Source organism: Anabrus simplex, chromosome 14 (genome assembly GCF_040414725.1).
Source record: "Anabrus simplex isolate iqAnaSimp1 chromosome 14, ASM4041472v1, whole genome shotgun sequence".
Lineage (NCBI taxonomy): Eukaryota > Metazoa > Arthropoda > Insecta > Orthoptera > Tettigoniidae > Anabrus > Anabrus simplex.
In genome coordinates, this window is record NC_090278.1 from 59457299 (window position 1) to 59475389 (window position 18091).

Here is an 18091-nt window from a genome sequence, read left to right on the forward strand (position 1 = left end):
CATCTTTGTTAAAATTATTTGAGTGTTCAGCAATTTCTACTGCCTCACGAATGATTCTAGATATAAAATGTTTCTCTTTATAAATGACAGAAGTTTCATCAAAAATGATTTGATGGCATGTTCTGCCACAGCAGACTTCTCTGGCTGGCAACAACGTGTAAGTGCCTGTGATATTCTTAACCCTCGTTGCTACCTTCCTACATTACGTGACCTAATATCCCCAAATTAAGTATTATTATGTCATTCAGTGGTCCTAAAATTCTACGTATTAAGATAAAAATATAGTTGTACCATTACCTAAGTTTCTCTAGTGACAGCAGAAGAATTACGTAAGTTGTTGTCAGTAACCACTTTTCCCTTTGCGAAAATCAAATTATCAAAAATATGTCCTTTGGTCATTACTATCCATCAATGGCTGTTAATTTCAGATGACCACCATCCTGTACAAGGTAATTCGTAATGCAGCCGTTAGGGTACGGGGGGGGGGGCATGGAATTTTTTTTTCCAAGATCCTACTCATTTACATGTCATTCAAAAATCAATGAACGACATATAATCCAAACCGATGTAATATATTCAAAGACTGGCATATAAAGAGTTTATGATCCTTACCTGCTAAAGTAACATGTGATCTGCAGTATATATTTGAGTGGAGGTTGAAGGATCATTTATTTTGTTGAGTACTGTAGTTGCTCCCTTAGCAGCTTGTAGTTCCTGTTTGGTAAACGTACGCTGGTGACATGTTTTTTCTTTTGATATGTGCATCCTCTGCACTAACAGAGCACTTAACAGTTCGGTGTTCATATTAGCGCGGAATTCAGGCTTGTTCTTCGTCATCATGCACATCTGAAAAATCACAGCTACACACACTACAAAACACGTGTGAATGCTATTTTGAGGAACGCAGTAAACAGGGCCATTCTTTCGAGTATTCCTCCCTAAACTTTTGAACTATTTTTAGTTTATTACTAGCGTTACTAGTCACGGTACGTCGTCACACGTATTTTCCTGCATAAGAAATCGCTTCATTATTTCAAACCTTTCGCATTTTGTAACACATGATTAGCATGTATCCTAGAAGAGCAATATATGTAAATTTGGAAACCAAAATCGCAATAAATACTTCAACAGTCACGTACAAAGTATTCACGATGAAACAGAGTCTGTCACCACTTTGCCTCCAAAACAAAGACAAAATAACTCGCTTAGTGCATGGAAGTCGGATCATGTGATGAACAAAGACAACAACTCCGCAAGGTATACCACTTCGCAGGTGCCTATTTTTCCGGTACTCTGAGCACACTGCGTTTGCCGCGTGAAAACTCGAAGTATTTTTAAATGAGGGACAGGAAAGGAGTATAAATGATTACTGAGAAATCCGAGGCATTCCTTGTGTACCGTATCCTTTTGAACACTTCATACACTTATATTTAAGAATCAACAATAAATCGTAATTTGTGGTGTGTGATTCGTAAAGGCATAATTATGATGGGTAATTCGTAATTATTATGATTGAATCGTAATAGTTGGTATCACTGCATACCTTACATCACTGCCTGCACGGTTGCTAAGTTACACTTCTGTCGCATATTTTGTGACAGTAATTTCACAACGCGAATTTGAATTAGTACTAAAGATCGGCAGAATTAAATGTGATTCTGATGAGTGCCAGAAAAATATACCATGGCGTCCACGTGCACCATGTTAGACAGGTCTATACTAGACACTTTGATTTCGTATTAAATAATTGTATGAATGAAGAGAAAAAAATCAAATGAAATAAGGAAGATTTTATTTTTTGGTTGGTCTTTGTTGCCATTCCATCAGCTAGTTGCCATCTCCCCTGAGTCGTAACACTTGAAGTAGAGGAAACTAAGCTCGTAGCACACAGGACGAACACCGTAGCAGTTGAGTAGCATCGAGTGGTACCATTTACAAAGATTCTGTAACTTGTTGTTGGATACCTGGGCTAGCACAGCTCCGTGACTAAGATGTTGGTGAGAGTCGATGAGTGTCACCTGCGGTGATAAAAACAAACATGCTTTCTGAATTTGACCACCATATATATTGATAGGGTAAGTTGGCTAAAATATTCAACTCAAATAACTACAGTCATTGGCAAATTTATCAAATCATGAGGCAGTGGCTCTGTTCTTACTGCAAGTTATTTTGCAGTATTTTACTGAAAATGTATGTACTGTATGTCCAACCGTTGTTTTCTTTCTTTACTGGGTCAGGTATGAAGTGAGATGAATCTTCGTAGTGAGTTTTTACGATTGGATGCCCTTCCTGATGTCAGCCTCATCAGAGGAGTTTTGAGATTAAATGAATGACGTGATTGGAAGGACTCTGTCATCTCGGATCTTAAAGAACTTGAGTTGGAGGAAGACCTAGTACTCAACAGACATGAATAGAAAAGGTGGATGCGCATCAGCAAGTGTCAGCGGGACAAATCATGCTAAAGAAGAAGAATATCATCGTAAGTAACAGATAAAGGTAAAGCAGATATGCGTCAACTTCTCAGGGACAGCCCACAGTTGGCGAACCCAGCACATTTTAATATTGTTGAAATGCTCATCCGACTGCCAGCCCTGTTGTAATCCCCTTTGGTATTTCTTCGAAGGAATGAGTGCATCTTGCCAGAGACCTCCCAGGCGGCCTGAGGGCATGTGATGGCCTTTCCTATTGTGGTATCCCTCTAGTGTGTGTGTGTGTGGATTTTCTGGAAGGCAAAATGAGAATATTCCTACCCCAGATGCACCCCGAATATTCTAGTACTGCATCACCAGACATAAAAGAACAGTCTCGCCACTAACAGACTGTCGGTGTAGCGTTGTTGGAAGAGAGCAGAGATTGTCATTGTGGTGAAGTTTGCAAGCAGTTGTTATTGTTGAGTGTGTTGTAGTATTGTTGGAGAATAGTGCTGAGCCATTGTCAGAGAGTAGTTGAATTGGTGCTGTGTTGAATAGTTGAGTGTGTGGAGCAGTATGTGAGTTAATTGTGTGAGTTATCGGCCTTGTCTGGAGTCAAGCCAAGAGGACAGTCATCGTAGATTTCTGTTTGAACTTGTGGGCACATAGATGCTATGTGAAGTGATGGTGGTGCGTGCCAGTTGAAAGGTGAGAGCTGTCAATCAAGATTACGGAAGGGTTGCCTGTTCCACACAAATACCAGCAAGTTAGAGTCCCGCTGTAAGGCCTAGAGATTTTTTAAGCAGCCACTAATTAGTGAACTGTTGTAATTTTTAAGTATAATTGTGTGCGTGCACTAATGGAGTCATTTGCTGGATTTTGAAGATAATTACACCTTTGAATTTGCAATGTCCATATCTCTAATGCTAGGTATTGAAAACAGTGGAGTTCCATTTAAATAAACAAAAGTTAGTACCATTATCTCAGCAGTTATTACCAAAAAATAGTACTGAAATTTGGTTTAGGGTACAGTGGTACAATTTCAGTATAAGTACAATTCCAACCAAACTTAGAAAGCCCGCTATATCTCATTCTTCAATGTTAGTACCACTTACGAGTGACTGGCTATGGGAAGTGTGAAGCATCTCCTTTGTGAATGTGCAAAATAATACATTTGTTTTTGTTAGTTTGCAAGAAACTGTCTATTTTACATTGCAAGGTGAGCGATACTTCATTGTATTTCTCGTTGTTATAAGTTTGAAGCTACCTTAGCTAAGCTCTGGGACCTTTTCTTGAAGTGTAAAGTTCTATATACAATAACGCCATATCTCTACGAACCTCAAGACGGCAGTGTGATACTGTAAGCACTATCTCTTGTATTTCTCTGTAACTAGTTTATGGATCCATTGTTGAAGTACACACGGTGCATTTTCGATCAGAAGGAGTGGTACAATTTCGAACATAGATTTTTGCATTTGTATCACTCCAGGTGCCGCACAGAAGGTCAGAGAAGAACCTTCATGCACCTTCATGGACCTTCAGTCAGTTGGTTATCGACAAAACAATACTGTTGCCTAAAATACCTGAGACCCCTTCAAATAGTCAAACCAAAATGAATCATCATCCTGTCGCTCAATATAATGAATGACTGCAATTCTGTACTAATTCAACACCAGGTTATTCAAATGTTATGGAAAGTACTTCAACTTTTAATGTTACAAGCGCTGTATCACCCGACGACTCTAAGGAAAGAATATTACCGTCACTTGAAAAAATTCCACGCCAAAAAAATGAAAGGCAATATCTTCATCCCATTTAATATCAGATCAGCATTTTCGGATTGTTAAGTCCAAAAAATCTCTCTTTAGGAATGACAATAGCATAAACGTAAATCACAAAATAACCGGCATATCAAGCACAACAAATCTTCAAGATAATAAATCTCAATGAGAGCATTCGAAAGACATCCAGTGTGATTTTTGTCATCTGGATTATAACTGTGAGAATTGCGTGATGAAAGGGCCATGGCTTTAATGCCAGGACTGCAATGCGCGGTACGAGGGTGGATCAAATATAAACAGGATTTTTTTTAAATTTACTGCATCAACCAAAAAAATACACATATAGAGATCACTTTTCTATATACTGTCCTGTTTTCGATACACATTTTCTCCATCGAATTGGTAAGTTTTTGATGCTGTTCTGATAGAAAGAAGTGTGCGGAGCCAGTTGCACACAATCTTCTACACTTGCATCATCATCGAACTGCTGTCCTCCTAGGTCTTGTTTCAGTGGTCCAAACAAATGGTAGTTGCAGAGCAATAAATCTGGACTGTACAGAGGGTGATCCAGAAGTGTCCAGTGAATTTCCTCCAGTTTTTTCTGGGTTAAAGCAGCAGTATGTGCGGCCTTAAATTGTCAAGGAGAAGAATGACGTTTCGGATCGGTCACCGGCGATATGCAGCTTTTGCTTCATCCAAAAGGTGACAGTAATAGGCTGCATTAATTGTACTTTGTTCATGAAGAAAATCCACCAGCAAAATGCCTGCAGAGTCCCAGAAAACGGTTGCAAGTACCTTTCCAGCAGATGGGCATGTTTTGGCTTTGACCGGACCTGCTTTGTCTCTTCGCCGTCACTCCATGCTTGCTTGCCTTGCCTCTGGGGTGTAATGATGCACCCAAATTTCATCACAAGTCACAACACAGTGCAAGAAATCCTCTCTCCTTTCTCCTCGTAGCAATGATGCTTGTACACGGTCTCCTTTCATGAGTTTCATTTTCCACAGCTTCTTTTAGTCCCACAAATCTTTTAGCCCACTCATACACTCGAATCTGTGAAAATGCTTCTTCCCTAAACTCCGCGCAGAGCCGTCTCAAAATTTCAGAAGGTTTGGTGCCCTCTTTTGCGAGAAACTTGATGATGCATTGCACAACAGACGTGTGCATCTCTTGCTCACTCATGGCGTACTGAAGCAGCCTAGCTCTCCACCATCGTTCACGTGTGCAAACCCCTTCTCCAGACACCCCCACCAACATCCTGGCAAAACCTTGCCTCAATTATTACTAACAGCAGCGGTACATTCAAATTCCCATTTATATTTGATTCACCTTCGTATCATGAAATATCTGTTGAGGGAAAGAGAACGAGATAACTTTGCATATGGAAAATGTGTGTGATCCGAATTGTACTTCGTGTGATCAAAGACAATTTTGATAATGTGGGTTTATTTAAATACTGTTATTAATGATGTATGCCATTGTTCAAGGTAGCTACTTCATTGTCAATGTGAAGGAATGTTTATAGTACTGCAAATGAAGTGTGATTGTACAATGAATTAAATTTTGATCGAAAATGTACCACCTTACCCTATGGGTTATTCAAGGTGAACATTTTAGCCTACACACCTATATATACAGGGTTATTCACGTAGATGTTACATCTAAATAACTTCTAATCCATTGATGATATCGATAACTGAGCAAGTTAGCCATGCAGTTAGGGTCGTGTAGCAGTGAGCTAGCATTTGGGAGATGGTGGGTTTGAATCTCAACATCGCCAGTTGTAAGGATGGTTTCCCATTTTCTCTCCAGGCAAATGCTGCAATTGTATCTTAATTAAGACCATGGCTGCAGCCTCCCCAATCCTAGTCCTTTCCCATCCTTGCGTTGCCGTAAAACCTTAAACCACTAGCAAAAAAATTATTAATAATTAATAAATAATAATTAATAATTGGATCACGTTTGCGCAATGTTGAGCAGAGTTTTAAAATAATATATAAAAACTTGAAGTTGAGGATGTTATAACGTTCTTATGATGTTGCTGTTTTTATATCCACAGCAACATCATAAGAACTTTGCAACAACCTCAACTTCAATTTTTTTATATATTATTTTAAAATTCTTTTCATTATTTGTGACTTAGACCCTAAGGAAGTTCTTTAAATTTTAACATGTTTTTATGCCATATAACCCATGTCAACCATTTTAAGTGTATTTTCAGGCAAATTTTATGTTTAATATGTGTTAATACAGGTACCCCATTGATTTATTTATTTATTTATTTATTTATTTATTTATTTATTTATTTATTTATTCACTCATTCATTCATTTGCTTTGAACTGATGATGATTCCAAGTGAATCGAAACTGGTCTTAATTTAATAAATGTTACATATTATATAAATTGTTGAATGGTGGAACATCCCTCAATTGATTCCCATTATATTAATTCATATGTCGGACAATTATTACTTTTTGAAATATCAATAATACTGTAACTTGAGATTTTATTGTAGTGACCAACCCAGCATTTGCCTGGTGTGAAAATGGGAAACCACGGAAAACCATTTTCAGGGCTGCCAACTGTGGGGTTTTTTTTTTTTTTGCTAGGGGCTTTACGTCGCACCGACACAGATAGGTCTTTTGGCGACGATAATCTGTGGGGTTTGAACCCACTCACTCACAACTGCGCGACCCTAACGTCATGGGCAATTCACCCGGTTCTCCCTGTTTTGAGAACACAGTAGAGCTTATTTGCAAGAATTGACAAATGAAAAATTAAATAGCTCCTTTGAGATAAGTAAAAGAATAATGCCAGAGTTAGACTTCATTGATAATGGTACAAGCAGTTTGGGTATGGGAACATGATACAGTATCATCTGTGTAATTGTCATGATCTTAACTAGAGTTCCATTTAGAGACACTGCAGGGAATGAATTTTTTTTCTTTATGTGGTGAAGCCACTACACTGATATTCTGCTCGCAGTCAATCATTAATTGGCTGGAGGTGGACTTAACACAACAACAAAAATAATAATAAAAAAGAAGAAAAGAAATGGATACAGGTGAATTAGGAGAGCTGGGCTGACTGGTGCAGATGGTTGAGGTGCTGGCCTTCTGACCCCAACTTGGCACGTTTGATCCTGGCTCAGTTTGGTGGTCTCCCTGTGGGTGGCGGTGGTAGAATAACACACATGGGATTCCCTGCAAATCATAATAAGAGGCCATTAAAAGTGGCCCCAGGGGCTCTCAACTTGGGAGCGTGGGTTGGCGACCATCGGGCCCTCAGCTGAGTCCTGGCATTGTTTCCACTTACTTATGCCAGGCTCCTCACTTTCATTTACCCTATCTGAACTCCCTTGGTCAACTCTTGTTCTTTTCCAACCCCAACAGTATTAGAGCACCGAGGCCTAGGGATTCTTCCATTTTCATGCCCTTCATGGCCCTTGTCTTTCTTTGATCGACACCTTCCTTTTTGTGCTGGATTCCTTCCATTTTTTCCTTCTGATTAGTTTTATATAGAGAATGGTTGCCTAGTTGTACTTCCTCTTAAAACAATAATCACCCACCACCACCACTCAGTCTGGTGGTATTTGAAAATGCTCAAATATGGCAGCCTCATGTTGGAAGATTTACTGGCAGGTAAAAGGACACCTGTGGGACAAAATTCTAGCACCTCAGCGTCTCCAAAAACCGTTAAAAGTAGTTAGTGGGACGTAAAATCAGTAACGTTATTATTGAATTAGGAGATGTCAGTTAGTGATCCTCACATAAAATGTTTCTATTTTATTGTGATCGAAATGTTGACCATCAATGGCAATGCACATTTACAGATTTTTCTCAAGGGATGATGCCATTGATTGAAGAATTTATTGCAGCAAATATTGCAATGATATGGCATTTGAGATCCTCTGGGGTTGTCCATAAAATCGTATAACGTGCGTCATTCAGTGCGACTTGCAGATGGATGAAAATGTCAACATAGTAAGGATGTAAAGGAGAGAGCATACAATTCTCTGGTAAGACCCCAAATAGAGTATGGTTTCAGTGAATGGGACCCTCACCAGGATTACTTGATTCAAGAACTGGAAAAAATCCAAAGAAAAGTAGTTTGATTTCTTCTGGGTGATTTCTGACAAAAGAGTGGCATTATGAAAATGTTGCAAAGTTTGGGCTGGGAAGACTTGGGAGAAAGGAAACGAGCTGCATGACTAAGTGGTATGTTCTGAGCTGTTAGTGGAGAGATGGCGTGGAATGACATTAATAGACGAATAAGTTTGAGTGGTGTCTTTAAAAGTAGGAAAGATCACAATATGAGACGATAAAGTTGGAATTCAAGAGGACAAATTGGGGCAAATATTTGTTTATAGGAAGGGGAGTTAGGTATTTGAATAACTTACCAAGGGAGATGTTCAATAAATTTCCAATTTCTTTGAAATCACTCAAGAAAAGGCTAGGAAAACAACAGATTGCGAATCTGCCACCTGGGCAACTGCCCTAAATGCAGATAGTAGTGACTGATTAATTGAACATTCCATATTTATGAACTTTCTGAACACAATAAAAGAGCTTAGGTTAAATTCTTTTTCTTCATTTGTCTGTTCACATATACTGTATTCTCAAAACAGAGAGAATTATACTATGTAAACAATATTATTATTTTATTTCTTTTAAAAATATAAACGTCCATTCCCTGTCTTTAATTCTCCTTCCCCAAAAAGTTGTAAACCCAAGGGACAAGTATTATTGATATTTCAAAAAAGAATTATTCAAAGTATGAATTAATTACACATCTGAATTAGTAACCGTTTGAATTTTTTGCGTGGGGCAGAGATTACTACCGTTCCAAAAAAGAAAAATGGTCATCGTTATTATTATTTCATTATTATTAATTCCAAAGGAAGACATAAAACAATATTTTATGAGCCCCTTGATACCATTTAAGAATATGAAAATAGATTATTGGTATCTTCAGTGGATTAGGGTGTATAATCTTAGGTAAATAACCCTGTATACTGACAAAAAAAAAATCTTGGATGCTTTTCGTGTTATATTAAGAACAATGGTGCAATCAGATTGGCGGAGAAAATTTTTCTTTTTGTGAAAATTAGGTTAATTCATTACTTCTGGGCACGCGATTCAGATTGACGAACTTGCCATATTTGCTATGCCAGAGAGCCAGCTGCTGCCTGTTGCTGTGCATCAGAGATGGGAAGGGAGGAGAAATGGGAAGTGGGAGACAGAGTTAATGCTCAATGCAAATGCACAAGTTTCGCATAGTCGCTTCCCAGCCACAGTGAACCCTGTAGAAAGAGAAGATGAACTTGTACCAAATACAGGCAGCTTTCCAGGTCGTTCGTGACGCACCACACATCCTGAGTAGAGTCCAAAGGTCACTACTACACTGTTGTAAACTGTGCATCAAAGTAGATATTGAACATCTACTGTAATCAAACCATAGGGCGTATTGTTTCCTTCGTTCAGTATTTCATTACATTTACAATGTTGTGAGTGAAGGACTACACAATTGTAGGGTGGCAGCATTCCATCTTTGAGCATGCTAAATAATAAAGAACGTTACTGCGACCAACAGACAAGAGGGGAAACGATCTGGTGCATTCTTGTACTGTGTGTGCAGTTATGGCTGTTTAATAAACGAACTGTGGATATTGCCTGTAAAGGCTGGTCCCCACTGATTAACATTTAACAACAAGATGTTAAATGTTAAAAGTGTTAAATGTTAACTGGTGACACCATCAACTGTTAAATGTTGAATACTGTTTCATTTAACATTGTGTCCTCACTTAAATGCCTTTGCTGGCAGGACCTAGTGTTTACAATGCACTATGTTTTCTGGTATAGGCTAGAGCAATTTTGTTACTTTCATATCCTTGGCTTTGACAATATGAAAGTGACTGAGGTATGAGCGGTGCTAGTAATGCCCATCCTTATGCAGCCGGTCCCTGCTATGAATGGTGTGAAAATGTTGCTCATAGGGTCGGTTGGTGTATGCATTTCAGTGGGCTTGGCCGACTGATATGTAATAGCAACGGGAAACTACCTCACTCCTCATTTCCCTAGTATGCCTCTTCAGTGATCCTAGGCCATCTATGACAGCTGATGGCAGAGCTGTTGAGGATCCCACCAGCGGCATCGCTGACGGACTGAACATACATACCACACTTAAACATGTTAAACTTGACTTCCTTTTTCTATATACAGGTAGTTCATTGTATCAGTTTGTGGTAATACATTTAGGTGGTGTCTAGTATTTTCAAACAAGGACAATGGACTCAGATGAAGAGGATTACTGGGCGAGTTGGTTGTGTGGTTAGGGGCACGCGGCTGTGAGCTTGCATTCGGGAGATAGTGGATTTGAATCCCACTGTCGGCAGCCCTGAGGATGGTTTTTCCGTGGTTTCCCATTTTCACACCAGGCAAGTACCTTAAGTAAGGTCACGATTGCTTCCTTCCAAATCCTAGGCCTTTCCTATCCCATCGTCGCCATAAGACCTATCTGTGTCGATGCGACATAAAACCACTAGCAAAAAGAAAAAAGATGAAGATGATTTGGCCTTTGTTATTGCCACTGTTTCTTCTTGTTATGGTTTAGAAATGCAGTTTTCTTAGGCACATTTCCTCCCCTCATCCTGCGCATTGCTTCAAAAGCAAACCACTTTGAAGTATAAACTTTGTCTGCTCTCGCCCCCGACTTTTCTGAACTTTTTACAATTCTCGACTGTACTGGGAGCGGAGGGACGCTAGGTTTTTTTTTTTTTTTATGCACTTGCGGGAACAATTGTTGATAATTTTCAGTTCCTGGAAACGGTCGGCTTTTTTCGCTTTATCTCTGTATTCCTTTGATGAGACATTCCACAAACAAGGCCTTTCTACTATGTCATTAATTAAGTCCAGATTAATCTCCTTGCTCCATTCCATTTCTGAGTATAAATTTGAGTACCGGTATAGTGCAGAGAGAACGACATACGTACGCGTACTGCATTTGTAGATTATAACAAAGAGATTTAGTGTTGCGGAGTGTTGTAACTATAAGCCTACTTCACGAGAAGTATGTCGTTTGCGTCATTTAGGCTATCTGTTAGCATGGAAACAGCACGGAAGTTGCCGAAGCTGTGCCGATATCTCACGAACAACTAATTGACTTGACATGTTTACCACTTGGAGCGGAAAACACGCCAATATGTTAAAAGTGTTAACCTCAACATTCTGAGTAAACATGCAAGTTCAATTAGAAGACACAATCACAATATACATGTCAATTGTAACATGTTAAAAAATTTAACATGTTGGTGTTAAATGTTAATCAGTGGAGACTGGCCTTAAGAGACAAAGACAATCCTAACAAGGAAACTTGCGCATACGCATGGAGAATTATCTCTGTCTCCCTCACACACCCTACTTCCCCTCCCCTCTTCTCTTCCCTGAAGCACTGCAGCGGCTTGTGCTCTGGCAAAGCAAATATGGTGAGTTCTCTGCCAACCTGACTGCATCATCGTTCTTAATACAACACAAAGAGCATCCATGATATTTTTGTTGGTATAGTTCTGTATATTGTATAGTGCAGACATCTGTGCATTACTCTATTTTCAGACCATGTTTGCTGAACAAGAGCAAAAGCTCTGTGAACTCTGACTTTTTTATTGATAAGTTGGAAATAAGACATATTCAGTTCCACATGAACTTACAGTATCAAGTTCCTTCTGGAAAACTAGGAGTACTGTCCGGTTGTCGGCAATGAGGATGACGTAGAGGTCGGAGGATCTTCTCATTGGAGGATTGCGGTTCCACTCTGCAATGGTTTCATTGAGCTGCTCATACAGTGACTCTCCCAAGTCCATCAGATACACTAGGCTTTTCTGGTGACATACAAAGGTACAGGGCGAATCTTACGCTGGTTGACAAGTTTGTGGTGCTCTGGCTATAGCAAAACATACATACATTTAAAAGTAATATATGAAGATACCCAGCATACCAGCATTTCTTCTTCTACAAGGTGTATCATAATTAAAAGCGCAAATTGAAACAGCTGTAAGTACACGATACTAGAAGCAAAAAGTCTTAGTAAACATGGGTCCGCAAACGAGCCGTTTGCGAGATAATTTAGAATTTGTGGTTACCAGCCACTGCTGACTGCTTTAATAACAACTTTAATAAAATTTATTAGATACTTTGGTAGAAATGCCATTTTCTTAATAAACAAGAAAACAGTCTTACTTTGTATATTACAGTTACATGTTACAAAGGTCAATCAAATATAAATGGGATTTTTGTTCCTGAACATCAACAGTTGGTAGGACTGGCCCCTCGCTTCTGCTGTGCTTAGGCAGGACCGTTAGGTGTGGGGAGAGCGTACTGTCAGATATTTCCCGCCGTTTTGTCAGTAACGCTCACGATATTGGAACAACAGGTTCACCCCTCCACTGCGCAACGCATTATTATAAAATTTCTTGCTCATGAAAGAGATACGGAAATTTGCCAGAGATTGACTGCACAGTTCGGTGATCAAACATTGTCAAGGACGCGTGTGTTTGCCTGGCATAAAAAGTTCAAGGAATGGCGGGAACGTGTGGAAAATCAGCAACATGATCGCCGTTCTCGGGCCAGCATTACAGGCGAAAACATTTGTGCAGTTAAAGACATTATCGACGACGATCGACGTGCATGAGTGATGCACAATCAATGCTGCTTACTACTGCGAGCTGTTGAACAAGGTGAGGGTTGCATATCGCCATAAAAGACGAGAACAACCAATTCTACAAGTCATCCTCCTCCACGACAATGCGCAGCTCTATCTGTCTCCAAGCTACAGGAAATGCACTGGACTACACTTGATCATCCTCCTTACAGCCCAGACTTATCACCTTGTAATTTCCATTTGTTCGGGTCTAGGAGGGCAATGATTTGAAGATGGAGAGTGTGTGGAAGACTTCGTGCCCAACTGCCTGGTGACACGACCCTGTTCTGTTTACGATGAGGGCATCAAAAAGCTGCCCATACACTAGGACAAATGCATTTCCAAAGCAGGAAACTATGTGGAAAAACAAATTGTAATTGCCCTGTGTTTTTCACTAAATGAATTTAAATAATAAATAAAATCCTGTTTATATTTGATCCCCCCTTGTACAATGACTGTACAGTGTACTTACTCATTGTTAAAGGAAGTGTAACTGTAACATACTAAGTAAGATTCAGGTGGTTTGGCCATGTAATGAGGATGGAGCCAACAAGGTTAACTTATCTTAACTTGGAGAGACATATGGGAGCAAAATGGATGGTGGGAAGACCAAGAACCCACTGGCTGGACATCGTAAAGATGGACATTGCAGATCGGGGAGGAAAACTGGAAGACATCATTAACAGCAGAAAATATCTCAATAAGACACAGTGGAAGAGGCTTGTCAACATTATGCGGGAAATTGTAACTGTAAAGTGATGATGATGATGATGATGTATATTTTTTAAACTAGGATGATGTTTACACACAGTCAAGTCAGTGGTGGATGGTAACTACAAATTCTAAATTATCTCACAAACGGCTTGTTTGCGGACCCAAATTTCCTAAGACTTTTTTGCTTCTAGTATCATGTATTTACAGCTGTTTCAATTTGTGCTATTAATTATGATACATCCTGTACATTGAATTGTTTGACATATGTGAAGTAGAATAAAAAATGTTGGAAATTTGCCTACCCAGTACACCTTAAGCATCTTGTTAAAGTAACTGTGTCTGAAATGCATGACCTACGAACTAACTAGGGTTGGGCACTATGTCCCTGTTTCGGCACACTGTGCCGGTGCACAGTTATGTTCCGCTGTTCCAGAACACCGAGTGTCAATTGTTCCGAAACATTCTCAAGCGAGATGGAGACACTGACTCGCTGTCCCGTCAGAAGCGCCACTATGCACTGCCCTTCGCCTACTAGCTGAACTGTGCAGTGGGTGCACGGGACAGGGACTGTAACTGCGCAGTGTAGAGAGAACTTCGAGATGCAACATTACATGCTCCGCACCAGCGGGAATGTGCCTGTACGGAATGTGCTGTGTGGTGTGTGCCTGTGTGTAGTTATGGCCATGTCCAGCATAACGCTGCACGGAACGTGAACGAACAGTCGGAACACTGAAATTCGCACCCAATAATCATGTTTAAAGCCTGCATTTAGGTTAAGATTTTTCCGGTCAATATGAAATACACATAACACGGTTACAATGACAGTGAAGATGTTTAAAAGTAACTAATTCAAGAATATTTTCACCAGTTGAATGTACTGGCCTGTATAGTGAGTAATTAGGGCCAGAATAAAACTTCACGGCATGTGAGAAAGCAGTCGAACTCTGAATGAAATACTCACCCAAAAAATCATGTCTAAATTTTCTTTTCAGGATAAGAATATTTTCATTCATTCTTAAATACACCTGTCACGATTACACTGGCAGTACAGGTGTTTACAAATGTCACAATGTTATTTTCACCAATTAAAAGTATACTCGCACAGTTGAAGAAACATTCGTCAGTGCTCTATTCACGCACACAATATACAAGCGGAACACGAAAATAAAAACTGTGGGATGTTTAAGTTTGAAATGTCTTGTCATTGTGCCGGTTGAAGGTCTCTTTGCAGACAAATTAGATCATAAATTGCATTTCACTCTGTCCAGTTTTCTTCTAGTAAAAAAGTCCTGAACAGGACTCCGATGCGACAATATGCAAAGTTTACCGTCTTTCGTACGGTTTAATTACTTTCGTGATTTTGCACTTCGAATTCCTTCCCTCTCAACTTCCATTTACCTTCTTTAATATTTCGAAAAGTTCCCTCAACACTTTCTCGGGGATTGACGTTAAAAATTAATTTGGACTTTAAGGAAACTTTTAAGCCCAAGAAAAATATAGGTCATTGCTTTGGAATTAGAAATATAACTGGATGAAAACATTGTTGTACTTTGGTGCTGTTATGCTCTCTGCACTTCGAATTCCTTCCCTCTCAACTTCCATTTACTTTCTTTAATATCTCGAAAATTTCCCTCAACAATTTCTTGGGGATTGACGTTAAAAATTAATTTGAACTTAAAGGAAAATTTTAAGCCCAAGAAAAATATAGGTCATCCCTTTGGAATTAAAAATATAACTGGATGAATACATTGTTGTACTTTGGTGCTGCTATGCTCTCTGCACTTTGAATTCCTTCCCTCTCAACTTCCATTTACTTTCTTTAATATCTCGAAAATTTCCCTCAACACTTTCTCGGGGATTGACGTTACCAATTAATTTGGACTTTAAGGAAACTTTTAAGCCCAAGAAAAATATAAGTCATTGCTTTGGAATTAGAAATATAACTGGATGAAAACATTGTTGTACTTTCATGCCGTTATGCTCTCTGCACTTCGAATTCCTTCCCTCTCAACTTCCATTTACTTTCTTTAATATCTCGAATATTTCCCTCAACACTTTCTCGGGGATTGACGTTAAAAATTAATTTGGACTTCAAGGAAACTTTTAAGCCCAAGAAAATTATAGGTCATCGCTTTGGAATTAAAGATAGAACTGGATGAAAAAATGTTTACACTCCAACACAGGGCGGCACACAGCCGGTATCGACAGTCAGACACAGCCAAGGCCAACTAATCTATCTAGTGCGGCCTTGACACAGCACATTCAGTACAGGCACATTCCAGCTGACACGGATCATGTCATGTTGCCTCTCGAAGTTCTCTCTACGATGCAGTTACAGTCCTGTGTCCCGTGTCTCGGCACTCTGTACCGAAACACTCCGCCTCAAGCTCCTAATATTGCAGAACAACTGAATGTTCCGGTCTGCCCAACACTAGAACTAACTGCTAAGGCCTGAAAATTACGAAGTGACGTGTGGTTAGTGCAATGAATCCCTTCAGCTGTTATTCTTAGCTTTATGGATTGGGTAACTCTAAGTGTTACTAGTAAGTATATAGATGGAAATTTTAAGGATATTTTTCTTTACTTCTCAAATGAAGATTGATCCTTATTCATAAAATATGTGTTGTAAATTATTTGCGGTAAGTGTACCAACCATTACTATGAACTTTTGTTGGTTATGGACAAAAAATTATTTTACTGTTGGAGAGGTTGATAGATTCGATCAACTTAATTTGTGTTATTCAATGATCTGGAAACCAAGAAGGTGAATTACATGTCAATTGTACTTAAATGCAGCTAAATACAAGAAATTCTCCACTATGAGTGAACACATGAGGGATTATAATAATTTTTTAAATATACTGGAAAATATACAGATAAACCTCAGTCAAAAATCAAATCCCATTCTCAACCTCAATGAAATTCAGACGAAGGAAAAAAAACATTATTTTTGATGAAATAAGTAAAATAGACCTTATTCAACAAACAAATAAGTCTTCTGTAACTCGTAATACACGTACGACTACCGATCCTCCACTTCACCTCCCTTCCTTTCATCTGTCACTTCCCCTTATAAAGAGAAACTCAAAGCAGTTCCCAGTTTGTTTGATTTCCATGTCCCAAAAACATTCTACAAGAAGATAAGAGATCATCCACATAATCCATTTCTTCCAATCGGTTATTTAATCCCCGCTGAATGTCCCACTTTCTACTTGTTGTGTCTCTCAACATACACTCCAGTGTCATGATAAACAAGACTGGCAACAGGAGACATTCTTGTCTTACTCCAGATTTCACAGCAAAAGGTTCAGACAGCTTTTTATGTTCTACTTGACAAGTATAGGCCCTATCCATGATACGTTCCCTATGTAAAACAGACTATCTTTCATGGGATTCTGAACTTAATCTCAATCTAACTATTACTCGCAATCACAATAAAACCCTTTGATATTTACAGGAAGCCCGCTCACACAATTAACACAGTTCACCAAACTTCTCTACATCTGGGAATGCAGAAGAAGGCAACTTTTAATAGCATGATTTTCAGAGCACTTACTATTCCTTTATCTCGTAAGAATTTTAAAAAAGAAAACACCATTTATACAATAGCTGAAAGTAAAGGTTTCAATAAAGCCCTCGTGAGCAAAATTCTTAATAAATTTAGGAGTAAACCTAAGACCACCTTGGAAAAAGAACCTCCCACTAAAACGAAATTTACCACATTTACGTTAAATAACAACATATATCCAATTTCTAGTATTTTAAAAAAGCACAAGTTAAAAATAGCTTTCAAGACCACTCACACCAGTGCTAAAATAGTTTTTAATTCCCATACCGTCAATGATAACGGCAAATTTACGAACTCTGGGGTATACAAATTTAAGTGTCAGTCTTGTTTTTGAGCGTACATAGGGCAAACAGGCCGTAGTTCAATATAAGATACACCAAACATCTTAACGTCTTGAAGTACAACCGCCACTCAGCCAAGAGCGAACATTGTAAGCAACTAAGTCATAAATATACAACAATTGACCAAGATTTAAAGATTTGACATTAATCAATATACTTGAGAATATTTATATTGATACTGACCAATACAACAATTCCTCACTTAACTTAAATTAAATCAATGAGGAGAAGAATGTTTTGCTAGAAACTTTTGTGCCGCTCATCTGTCAATTGTCTGTTAATAAAAACGAGTTTCACCATCGACATTCCTGAACTAGACCCGCCCTTCCCTCAATATCCCCATCCCATACCTTACCCCTCCTCCTTAACCCTTCCTCTTCCCCTCCCAACCAAATCAGCTTTGACCTGCTGCTAGCTACACACACGTTTAGTGTACATTGAGACATGAGACTGACATGGTCGAACCGCTCAAGATGACAGCCCTTCTAATGAGTAAATTTGATTGAACCTGTATCCTTTTCTTTCTTTCCGCGCGATATTTTTTTGTTTGTTTGTTTGTTTGTTTCACCCGTCCATTCCTTCT

At 39.0% G+C, this 18091-nt stretch overlaps 1 protein-coding gene across 1 annotated transcript in view; it reads right to left on the minus strand.

The window, feature by feature from the left end:
• Window positions 1-1790: 1790 nt before the first annotated feature.
• LOC136885481 (uncharacterized) overlaps window positions 1791-18091 on the minus strand; it is a 37232-nt gene continuing 20931 nt past the window's right edge. The window contains exons 4-5 of the mRNA XM_067158059.2: window positions 11897-12067; window positions 1791-2018 (exon numbers count right to left, since the gene is read on the minus strand). Of these exons, the coding sequence (XP_067014160.1) occupies window positions 1824-2018; window positions 11897-12067 (366 nt within the window). The 3' untranslated portion in view covers window positions 1791-1823. The remainder of the gene's footprint in view (window positions 2019-11896; window positions 12068-18091) is intronic.